The following is a 12,125-nucleotide window of genomic DNA, read 5'->3' as shown; positions in this document are numbered from 1 at the left end:
AGGTTCCTGTGACTAATGGGGTATATAGCCAGCACCCTAAGCTCCATGGTGCTTGGGAACTTAAAAGGAGCTTTTGAAAATAACAGAAGTATATGTAAACTTCCCCCAGGCAGCATGTTATAGCTATGTGCCCCATCATAGCTGTCATTTCTGAAGACTTTTATACATTAAATTCTGTGCCATTCATGGAGGAAGGGATCAGATTGGTGTGAAAAACCCAAACATTTAACTACCAAAGACTTTAATCACACAACCTCGATCTCATCATTTTTCATTCTTTTATCAATGACTTCAAATTTCTACTCAGGCTTGGTGAGGCCAGTAGATCAGGAGGTCCACGAAGAGACTGTGTTATAGCACCCAGAGGCACAGGTGTATGCTGGCATTCTGCCATGGAGTGGGTGCTTCAGGGGGCAGCTCAAACACTGGTCAGGGACAGAGGGCTGAAGAAGAAAATGTGGGCACAAGCCTTTCTTTATTGTGGCTTTCATGGGAAGAATGGGAAAAGCAGGGAAAGCAAGCATAGGATTGTATATAATTTGAATGATTCTGGTAGCTTCTGCATCATTCGGGCTGTTCCCAGTTATCTGGTACCTGGACCTGGGGTGTCTAGGCAGGAGGAACATTGGCCTTGAGTTTAAGAATCAGATGAAACAGGCAGGTTAGAGAAGGGGCCCTGGATTAGTTAACTTGCATATTAAAGGGATTCTGACCATCTTTGGGAATTGGCTAACTCTGGGGGAGATGGCCCCTCCAGGGCTGGCAAGGCCTAGGGTATCAAGGCACCAGATAGAGGAACTAGAAGATATGGTTGTTACAGGGTCTAATAGTTTTATGTTTGCTGATAGCCACAGAGCTGACAAAGCTACAGGAACAAAATTTGTATGGTCACTGATTCACATAGCAGGTTGGAGCCAAAGCCTCCAGTGGCACTGGGTAATCCACACTTGACTGGGAGAAAGGATAATCTTTGGCCAGGCTAACAGAGGAAGGTCTTTTGAGACTTCTACCAAAGGCCTGGAAATTGCCTGTCTCAAAGACTCTAAAGTATGAGGAAATGTAGGGAAGTGAAAGTAATGAGAGGGACTTGAAATTGAATGAAACACCTGAATGCTCATCAAAATCTTTTCTGTGGCAGAGGTGACTGGTGTGCCCATGGCTCTGGACAGAGATGCACCAGCTTTGCCACACTGACTGGATGACACTTCTGGTCTGTCCCTAACACAATTTTTTGGTAGTGTGGTTTCCTAGATACAATGCCCACATGATAGAAAATTCTGGTCAAGTTGATATGACTATCTCTATTTGGCAATTACAGTTCTCATTGCACATCAATATATCTAACTTCTTTTCATTAAATATTTAAGCACCTTACATTATTATAACCTAGAAAGAAAAGGTAAAATAATTGTTAGAACAAAGAGATACCATATATGAACTATCCTCCTGGGCAGTCTATTGCTAAGAAGAGGCAATATTCTTCTTCATCACTGACAAAGTGAAGACAAACTTCAGTCGTGTTTTCTTTGGATGAGTTTAGAAAAGTCAGTAGCTATCTCTTTCCAGTAGGCTTTCCAAGAAGAGGCCTTGCTATCAGTAAATTATCCAACAGCAACAGCATGAAACTTTGAAAATCAACTTGCCAGGCTCACCAATGTTCTACATGCATCCTACCTCCAACACAACTAATCCTCAAACATTCCAGATCTTACTATGTCAACTAGTATGATTTCTGGCTGTAGTACAAAAAGAGTCAGAGAAACAAAAGTTGCCACAAACGTTCCCCCACTCCAGTCTGAATCTGCTTCCCAAATGGCTTTTTTGTCCAAGCAGTAGCTTTAAAATCCTTCACAAATGGGTGAGGGGAAGAATGTGCAAGAAGGTGGTGGGTGTTAAGTTAAAATTTTAAAGAAAACTCAAAAGCAGGTAGAGAGCTAAAATTACAAGAGAATTCAATATAGCTCTAATTTTTAGACTACATAAAACAAAGTAAGAGGTAGAAGTAACCAATTCTATCTACTGGCTAAAGCTGTTTGCTTACTAAATCATCAAGTCAAACGTGCTGTCAGTCTGTCTAAAACTTAATGTGTTTCAGTTCAGATAAATGAAGCCTGCTCAACTTAAGCTTTTGTTACTGACTCTGTTCATTACATAGCTTTGTCATCCCACAGGGCAAAACTTGAGATAGCTCAGAGCTCACATCACCTGGTGAGAACCCTGAGAATTTCATGGTGCTGTGCTTGGTCATGCCCAGACTAACTTCCATGTTCATTACCAGAATATGCTCATTTTGGTGACAATTAAATGGCTGTTTTTGTTAAAGAGAAAAGAAAGCCGATATACTACAGATGATAAAATACCTTCCTACCTTGTAGTCATATATTCAGCTCTGTGACCTGCAAACAAGCAAATTAAAACCAGTAAGTTGGACCGATGATGGAATGGACTTGACAATCTTTTGTATCATCTGTCCCTTATCTTAAGATGCTGAATTTAATAATAAATTATTAGTCTTGTGGTAGACAAGGTGTGAAAGCACATGGAAACAAATAATTCAAAGTCAATATTTCATAAAGTCTAAATCCAATATTTAATAAATTCTGTAGAATAGAGAAACATGTTTCTTTTGGCAAGTTGAAGGTTTTATTTTTAAATCAAAGAAATACAAAGAAATACAATAAAGCACATCTAGAATTCCCATGCTAGTTATTTGCTCTGTTTTGATTGACACTTGTGGGGGGAGGACTAGGAGGCCAAATTGGGTTGGGAGAACTCAATTTCCCTTAGACTAAATTGGTATTCTTTCTGTGATATGAAATCAGGGGACTGGGAGAACAGTTGTGTTCTCTAATCTGAAATGACACTTATAGATAATAATACACAAGGACATTAAATTATATTACATTCCACCAACTTGTAAGCTAAGAACCTTTCACAGAGTTCTGTCCTCAAAAACATCAGTTGCTTCTTATACACATGCATTTCTTGACTTATTTTAAATAACAGGGCAGAATTTTTCTAGCATGTTCACAATCTGTATCAACTTCAAGTTTGCATGTGCCCATGGTTGCTGTCTGCTCTTTCTTCTATTGTGGGTGAACAGTGGGAAAAGGTGTGGGAGAGGGGAATCATTCAGCTGGTTTGTTTACAAAATGATTTCCCGGCTGCAGCACAGACAGGTGAGCCCTGCCCATCACATAACACAGTGATTCAGACTCACAGGGCAAGGTCAACAGAACAGCTCGCTGGTGGGAATGGGGAATGAACATGCCCACACCACAACAGAGTCCTCCACTCCATTACCTGAATAATAAGTAACATGAAATATCTGATATGGATTGATTAAACAGGGGACAACAGATATTATCAGAGAATACCTTTCTCAACATAGATCAAGCCACTGCAAATGTTGGCAGAATCAATTCTTGGCTATACTTGGAGTGAGGATGAGAGAAAAGGAGCCTAGTCTGATTGCCCCATCCTCTACCCAGCTCTACTTATTTAATGACATGTCCCTTCCTCTTGGTGGCTTTCTGCAACTTTGGAGAACAAAGGAACGATGCACAGAAAACTCTATAGCTATAGCTTTTCATGAACGCAAGCAAAGCAAAGGTCTATTGGACAGCAGAGGGGCAGGCACAGCTGAGTGTGGTCTGCAGTGCTTACGGCTACCCTCATGGCAATGTCCAGTGGGAAGCTGGCTAGACTGGGTTAGGGTGCAGAGGGGAGACAGGGCCGAGAATCTTGATGATTTTGGCTGCGTTGAGGCCTTTGGAGCTGGGGAGATCACCCATTGGGAATCAGCAGAATGAGCAAAGAGTTAAGGGTAGAGAAACTGACTGGCTTGTGGCTGTATTATATTGTCAAGTTGTCTGTTTTATTAGGACATAGAAGTATGATATATATTAATAGCAACATTAAAAATAGAAAAAAATAGATACTATTCGAATAAATATCAAGTAAGCAACAAGTGCTGCAAAGTGTTCTAAGCATTATGTATTTTACTTATTTATTTTGAGACAGAGTGTCACTATGTAATCCTGGTATTCAGGCTGGCCTTGAATTCATGATCTTCCTACTTCAGTCCCTGGAGTACTGGCATTATTTGTGTGTAGTACCATACCTGGCCAAACACTGTGTATTAAATGTGGCAAGTTTTCATAATAACTTTATGAAGCAGCTTCAATTACTTTTCTGATTTTAGAAAAGAGACTGAGCACATATGGTCACAAAATTGCCCCAGACTATGTTAGTATATATGGGTCTGGCACTAGGGTTGAGGGCTGTTTTAACTCCAGAATGAAAATCCCAAGCCCTGTACTACACTACCTTGAAATACACAGGATTTGAGTTGGAAGTGTAGCTCATTGGTAGAGCACTTGCCAAGCACGCATGATGCCCTGGGTTCAATCCTCAGCACCACCAAAACAAACATATACACAAACAAACAAAAAGGTAAGTTTCAGGACTGGAGGGATGGCTCAGTTGGTAAAATACCTGCCACGCAACATGAGGGCCTGAGTATGGATCTCAGCACCCAGGTAAAAATTGGTCATGGTGGCAAATGTCTGTAACCCCAGAATGAAAGGGGGTACAGGGGAGTGGGGGTAGAGGAATGTGGCTTTCTGGAGGCTACTGGCCAGCGAGCCTTGTCAATTGGTGAGCTCCAGGTTCAGTGAAAGACCCTGCCTCAAAAAATTAGGTGGAGAATGATCAATAAAGCTACCTGACACCGACCTCTGTCCTCCACAACCATGTGCCCACACATGCATGTGCACCTGCATGCACATGTGCACACATTAACATGAACAAAGACATACCCCCCCACCACCCAATCTACATTTTTTTCTTTCTTGGAGAATACTCTGAACAATCCTAGAAGGGAAGGGATCAAGGCTTATACTTCTGTCTGCCCCATATGACTAAAATAAAATACAAAATGATGAAAAATCCAATGAAAATTTAAATCACATGAATATGCAAATATGTGAATTAGCAAGTATCTATATATTCAAATTATGTAACACAGTCTAATCACTTTAAAGTGGTTCAGTGCTATTGATGCTGGTAATTATTTAAAAATGAAGTGCTTTGTATCTTGGAAATTTTGCTATTTTTGTTCAACTATCCCAACCAATTATTTCCTAGATTTAGAAAAAGATGAAAGATAAAACGGCTTAAATTATTTTGCTCTTTGTCCTTTGATGGTTAATAGTATGAGATAAAAAATTAAAAACCTATGAAAGATACATTTTGAATAATGAGCTGAGAGTGAGCGTTACATGAATGATCACCCATGGTGAGGTTTCACTGGCACACACGGCGCTTTTCCAGCAAACAGTCCTGAGTGTGTCTCAGTTGATGAATGAGGTTTTATTTTTTAATCAGCAGCATCATTAATAGATCAATAACACACAAGCACAGAAGATTCTCCTTCCTAGAAAAATCTGAAAGCTTCTAGTGGTCTGAGGATTACATTTCAATCCCTTTCTTTGGAAGCTTATTTAATTATTAAAAACTACAGGAACTGTTCCTTCCTCTCTCCATATAAGTCACTCAGATGAAAAAACAAATGACCCAGGATTAATAGCTTTTTTGGTAAACACATCCTTGGACTATATTTCTTTTACTTTTTTCTTTTTAGCTCTTGTTATTGAGATTGGGTCTTGCTCTGTAGCCCAGGCTCACCTTGAACTTTCCATCCTCCTGCCTCTGCCTCCGAAGTGCTAGGATTACAGTCTGACAGAAGTGACTTCTTTGATTTCGCTGACATTTTACTTGAGAATTCTGAAGTAAATTATTTTTCATACTTAAATGCATTTTATCTCCAAAATATAGGTTGGTAGCAATTTGAGATAAGAAAAAAAAAAAAAAAAGCTAGAGAAAAATATTTAAATATGCATAGCCGGAATGGGACAAAGACACCCTTGATTTATTCCCTAACGAAGACTGATGAAGACCCCCTGGCAATGGTTTCCAGGCTTTTTCCTTCCTTTACAATACCAACTACTGGGGTGCTTTTGTAAAACGCTTTAATTTTTCACAGTCTGCTTCTCTTTTGAAAGTGTATTTGTACTCCCACTCAAAGACAGACAACCAATTATGTGAAGATAACCGCTTTAATTCCTTTTTCAGGAACCTTATGTCCAGGACAAGAAACAATGTGGTACAGAGATCAGTTCCCTCTGTCAGATTTTCTCTTTAGCAAAATTGCAGATACTTCCTTCCACCTTCTTAGTTCCAAATGCTGTGCACAGAAGCCAATGTGAACAGGGAGGCTTGTTACTGGAAAAAATTCAATGTCCCAGTTTTATAGATATATAAACCTCTCATTTACTTTGGTTGATTTAATTCCAATTAAAAAAAAATAATAGCCCCCAAAGATACAGGGGTGTAGCTGAGGGAAGAGAGTTCACAGCTCCCTGTGTGTTTCTTTCTATTTCAGTGCTTTTCAAAGACTTGGAACCCTGAGTTTTGATGGTGCTGCTTTAAGAAAACGATCTAGTTGTTTCTCCGTGTTGTAAATCAAAGAACTGACTGGGCCACTGGTAGCCTGCCAAAAGTGAGTGGCAAAGCAGGCCAAACACATGTCTGTAGTTACAGTTTCAGCTGTGGATGATCAACTGCTCAATCCCTGGGCTAGGTTCTATTTGTTTTATTATAAAGTCAGTTTTTGCAGCAGCAAGTCCTGTATAATTCAGACATGATTTCTATCTGAAAAGTCAAGACTGTCTCCAAGCACACCACTTAATCCTGTACTACTAACCTTATTTAACCAGAAGGGACTTGGATTCCTTCCTAAGGACTTACTGTTAGACTGTTTAACCATGGGACAGGCACCATTATCTCTTCTAGTCTCCTTTGGTATAAGCCTATTAACAAGAACAGGGCATGTATGGAAAGCCAGGAGGCTCACAATGGTTGAACTAAAAGGGGGTATGCCTCCCATGCTCAGCTTTTCTCAGAATGTCAAACCCTGCAGCAGTGGTGGGTAGCTGATGTACTGTCAAACCAGCAGGAGTTGCTGGACTATGGATAGAGGTCTGAACCCAGCTTGTGTCTGCTGCCCCAGGTGAAAACCAACTAGATCCTTTCACAGCTGTGTCATGGGGATACTGGAGCCCACTGAAAGAAAAAGAAATCTCAAGATAAAGGAATCCTCTGTCTGGCACATGGACTCAGCCCACTAGCCAAAATGTAGCCTGATCCAAGAACGACTTGGAGAATAACATTAACCAGTAAGGCTTCCCTCTCTAGGAGACATACGAGAATTTTTGCTGAATGACTACCACAAAAGTTTCAGAATATGGCTCCAAGCCACATTAACACTTGTCTGCCTGAATGTAGTGCCAAGAGTGGACACACTCACGACAGAATGCCCTCAAACTCACTATTTCTACAATGGCACCCAGTCTGGTAGGGAAGGGCTTTGTGTCTGAAAGCATTCAAAGCATTTCTCTACACTGAGAAGTTATGCTCTGGGGGCAGCAATGGGCCTTGAGGATATTGTTTGAAATGTTGGGCATTTAGAAAATGGAAGAAAAACCAAATTTACTATAGGAGAAAAAGAAAAAGATCCACAACTAGGTCATGATTATTCAGAAAACTACTCAAAGATAAAAAGCTGACTCCCCCTCTCCATCCTTTTTTTAAAAGACAGAGTCTCACTGTGTAGGCCTAGCTGGCTGGGAACTCACTGTCTGAGTACTGAGATTAAATGCATGTGCCACCATGCCCAGCCACATTTTTCGAATAAGAACATTCTTCTTTATAAACCACAGTATCATTATCATGGGAAAAATAAATCAATAATATCATATATTATGTGGCCTATATTCATTTTCCTACTATGCTTAAAATATCTCATAACTTCTGTTCTTTTAATTGAGACTTTAGTAACAGTTGACACATTACATTTGGTTATTTTATTTTTTGGATTTTTTTAAATAGTTAATTATTTTTCTTCTTAGTGTAACTAAGGGCTCTTCATCCTGGAGAGCCCTGCATTTTAACTGTGTGATGCTTAGAGCCTGAGGTCATGCATGACAACCTTTTGCCTATGGCTGTTGCCTGAGGAGGATGGGTTCTTCAGTGCAAACTGTGGGTAAGGTGATAGAAACACTATTGTGTTTGGGGGACTCAGCCATCAGACCATGCACTCCTCTCATTCCCCTCCCCTTTCTGTGTCACCTTCACTTTTTATAACGTCCAGCAGGATCTAGTGTGACTAAAGGACAAACTAAAGTTGCAGACTCTGAGACACTTTACACAGCATTCTGCTTGACTCTATTTTTCTTATTAAATTTCATGAGAAGAAAAAGAACCAATAATGCTTACACAGTCCCCTTTGCTTGTAGCCCATTTCCCCCTCAGTTTCCTCATTTGTAATGATAAGGAAATGAACAGACACCAGTTAAAAATATAGCTCAGAGCAATGCCAGGTTCTGAGAAAGCCCAGTGTGCATTAGTGTTTATATTGTTATTAGACATAGCCATCAGTAACTACCACCAGATCATTTCCCAAGTACCAACAATGCCTAATGAAAGAAAAAGGAAATCACTCAAACTAGATGAACTGGTTTCTAAAATCCCAAAAGGCAACAAACAGGACAACAAATACCAGCCCATTAAAGCAAACAGGGGTGGAGCTGGAGGGTGGAGAAGCCCAGAAGGGGAGGAAGCAGTGACTGGGGGGTCAGAGGTGTGAGTTCCTCCCCAGAGGCAAGTCCTCCCTAAATTACACTTTATCAAGTTTACTTCCAAGCTTAAAAAAGTTACAGGGAGAACAAGATTATCAGAGAGAAACAGATAAACCCAAACCTAAATGGATGGCATTGGTGCATGCCTTTAATCTCAGCACTCAGGAAGCAGAGGCATGAGGATCTCTGTGAGTTCAAGGCCAGCCTGGTCTCCATTAGTGAATCCAGGCCAGCTGCGGCTACAAGGAGACCTTGTCTTAAAAAGACAGAAAAAAAAAAAAAAAGAAAAAAATGTTCCAGGGAGAACAGGATTATTAGAGAAACAGATAAACCCAAACTTAAATGGATGGCATTGTCTGCTTCTTAAACCACATATACCCATCTCACACTTCATAGAATACATTCACAACCCAACACATAGTTCAAAGCATTTTCCCGTCTACTCTAAGTAACTGACCTTCTCCAAGAGTCCTCTGCAGCAAGTCATGTTTGGCTTGAAGTTTTGTGATGAGATTACTGCCTTCTAAAAATTCTCTGAGTTTCTGCAAAAGGCAAGGTATTTGGTGTCAAGGAACTTCCCATAGAAGACTGAAAGCCCAGCCACCTCATCTGTCTTGTGTTTTCTAGACTTCTGCTATTCAAAGTGTGGCCTCCAGTCTAGCAGCATCAGCCATCTTTTGAGAGCCTGTTATTCTAGATGCAGACTCAGGCCTCTTCCTCCCCAGACCTGCTGAAACTGCCTGCATTTTAGCAAGTTCTCCTCGTGACATATATATATATAACTGAAAGTTTAAAAAGCCTGGCTTGAATTGGGGATAAAGTGCTTGTTGTGCAAGCATGAGGACCTGAGTTTAGATATCTAGCACCCAAGAAAAAGCTGGGTGTGGAGCATGTGTTAGTAATCCAGCACTAGGGGTGGGGGTGACCAGGAGAGGACAGAACGGGGCAGATCCCAGGGATTCACTGGCCAGACAGTCTGGCTCCTGGTTCAGTGAGAGACCCTGTCTCAAAAAAAGGTGGAAGAGTGACTGAGGAAGACATCCCCATGTCAAACTATTGAACTCCCATAAGTTGTGGTGAGCTTCGTCGAAGCCCGCCCCCACAAAGCCTGACTCCTAACCTCTACCCAGACTGGATAAATCAGGAACTCAGGTGACTCTGGAGCCATTAGAGAAGTAGCCCTGGGTGGTTGGGAAGCAACAAGTGGGCGCACCATGAAGTAGAACTGCTCGGTTTCTTGTTGGTTCGCTCTTCTCTTGGCGATGCTGGGCTTACTCAAGTAGGTTTCAGACACAGTGGACTTCACAGACTCGGTGGAACGGCTGTGCTGGAAGCACTCAGACACATCATAGTCCTCAATGGTGACCATATCTTGAATCGTTTGCAGGGTAGCTTCTGTCGTTTTCTTGACCTGGGAACATTAAAACATTTCACTCATTAGTGTATTATGCCATGAATCCCACATATATTCAATGAGACTCAGTCTGTTAGTCAGTCTGTTAAGAGATTAGTTCAGACCCTGTTGGGGTAAGAGACAGGTCAACAATTCCTCAGATCATGAATCTGTGTCCTTATAAATCTCACAGGCTAAAGGGGACTCTCAATTTCATTTTTGTTTAATATTACCTTTTAAACTGAACTGCACACAGAAAAATACATAGACCTTAGGTATATAGCCTGATATAATCTCAAATCGAACACCTCTATGTAAACACTCATATGCTCTCCAAATCATCTATATACTTTTCTTCCTTTCAAAGGTATTTACTACCCTTTCTTCCTTCCCTTCCCTTTTCTCCCTTCTTTCTTCTCTCCCTTCCCCTCTCCCTTCTTTCTTATTGGGATTCAAAGCCAGGGGCTTTGCTAGTTTGGCAAGCACGTCACAACTAAGCTACACATCGAGTCCTCCACCATCTGATTTCTAGCATTATTGTCTTTTTTTTTTTTTTTTTACTTTACATAAATGGACTCTTACAAATCTTACAGAATCTATATTTTCTTATCTGGTTTCTTTTGCTAAGGGTTAGTTAAACTCATTTCTTGTGAGTACAGCATTTCAAAGCTGTAATTTACTGTAAGGATAACCCCTAATTCATCCCTTGACTGACAGACTGACCTACCTTAGTTTGATCTATTATAAATTATAATGTGTCGAACACAATTTTGCTGGGCCACACATACATGAACAGAATTGCTGCATATGGGGAATACCAGACTGTTCTCCAAAATGCTTGCTATTTATATTCCCACCAGCACGTGGGAGAATTCCTTTCACTCCATGTTCTTATCAACAGTTGGTATTGTCAGTCCTTGCAGTTTAAGCCACTGTGCTGTGTGCAGTGGTATCTCACTGTGCTTTCAATAAGCATTTTCATGATGTTTGAGACTGAGTACAGTATCATGTATTTAAGGTAGTTTGGATCTCCTCCCTTGAGAATGCTTTGTTGAAACCTCTCATTCAATTTTCTACTGGGCTGTGAGTCTTCTTTGCTGATTTGTAGACATGGATATGAGTCCTTTGTTAGTTATACATGTTACAAACCCTTTCCCACCCTGCAGCTTTTCATTGTTTTATCGTTGTTCAAATGAACAAACTTCTACTTTTAAAATGTTTACTTTTTAAATTTTATTATTGTGTGTGCATGTGCCATAGCATGTATCTGGAGGTTAGAGGACAACTTTGTGGGGTTGATTCTCTCCTTCGCTCCTTCCAACTTTATGTGGATTCTGGAGATCGAACTCAGGTCCGTAGGCTTGAACACCAAGTGCCTTTCCCCTCTGAGCCATCTTGCCACCCTTAGCCTCTACTTTTAACATAATAAATTTATTGGTTAATTTCCTCATGATTAGTCTTTCCGTGTCCTATTTAAAAAATATTTCCCTATCTCATTGTCACAAAACTGCTCTATGCTACCATCGAGGGGCTTTTAAATTTACCTTCTAGCATCACCTTAGTATTTACTTTTTATCCATCAAAGTCTATATTCAGTCTTTGCTGATCAAAGTCTAATATAAATGAATGGGTTTTTCTTTTTCTCACATAATATAAAGAGTCTAGAAAATTTAAGTTCCATTTTCTTATCCTAATTTATATACTATTTTATAATGCATTGTAATGGGAAACTAGGTAAATATACATATTTAACTAAGGCATTATTAGTTACTTTATATATTTGATATTAATTTTGATTTCTTCATATGGTTATTAGATTCTTTGCTATCTATTCCTTATATTTTATAAGTATCCACTGGAAATTCTTTTTAGTATAAGTCTGTTTTAATCCACTTGAGAATCTTTATCTCATCTTCATTAATGAGAGGTATTTTTCCTGATTGGAATATAGTGAATATAGCGAATGCATCAATGCACTTTCTTGTGGCTTCTATGTTCTTGCCGAGTAAAAAAATTACTATCAAATATATAAA

The 12,125-nt window shown here is 40.0% G+C and overlaps 1 protein-coding gene across 6 annotated transcripts in view; it reads right to left on the bottom strand.

Annotated features, from left to right (window-relative positions):
- The window catches only part of Srgap1 (SLIT-ROBO Rho GTPase activating protein 1), a 115,510-nt gene that overhangs the window by 45,722 nt on the left and 57,663 nt on the right, over positions 1–12,125 (bottom strand). For 2 of the 6 annotated variants that reach the window (XM_029561474.1, XM_029561477.1), the window contains exons 6-8: positions 9,913–10,110; positions 9,157–9,241; positions 2,369–2,396 (exon numbers count right to left, since the gene is read on the bottom strand). In XM_029561474.1, the coding sequence (XP_029417334.1) occupies positions 2,369–2,396; positions 9,157–9,241; positions 9,913–10,110 (311 nt within the window). Of the gene's footprint in view, positions 1–2,368; positions 2,397–5,929; positions 6,286–7,005; positions 7,126–9,156; positions 9,242–9,912; positions 10,111–12,125 lie in introns of those variants that run through there. The other 4 variants (XM_029561476.1, XM_029561478.1, XM_029561480.1 and 1 more) reach the window with 3 other exon arrangements.

Source organism: Nannospalax galili, unplaced genomic scaffold (genome assembly GCF_000622305.1).
Source record: "Nannospalax galili isolate Female #2095 unplaced genomic scaffold, S.galili_v1.0 scaffold110, whole genome shotgun sequence".
Taxonomy (NCBI): domain Eukaryota; kingdom Metazoa; phylum Chordata; class Mammalia; order Rodentia; family Spalacidae; genus Nannospalax; species Nannospalax galili.
This window is presented reverse-complemented; position numbering and strand designations above follow the sequence as displayed.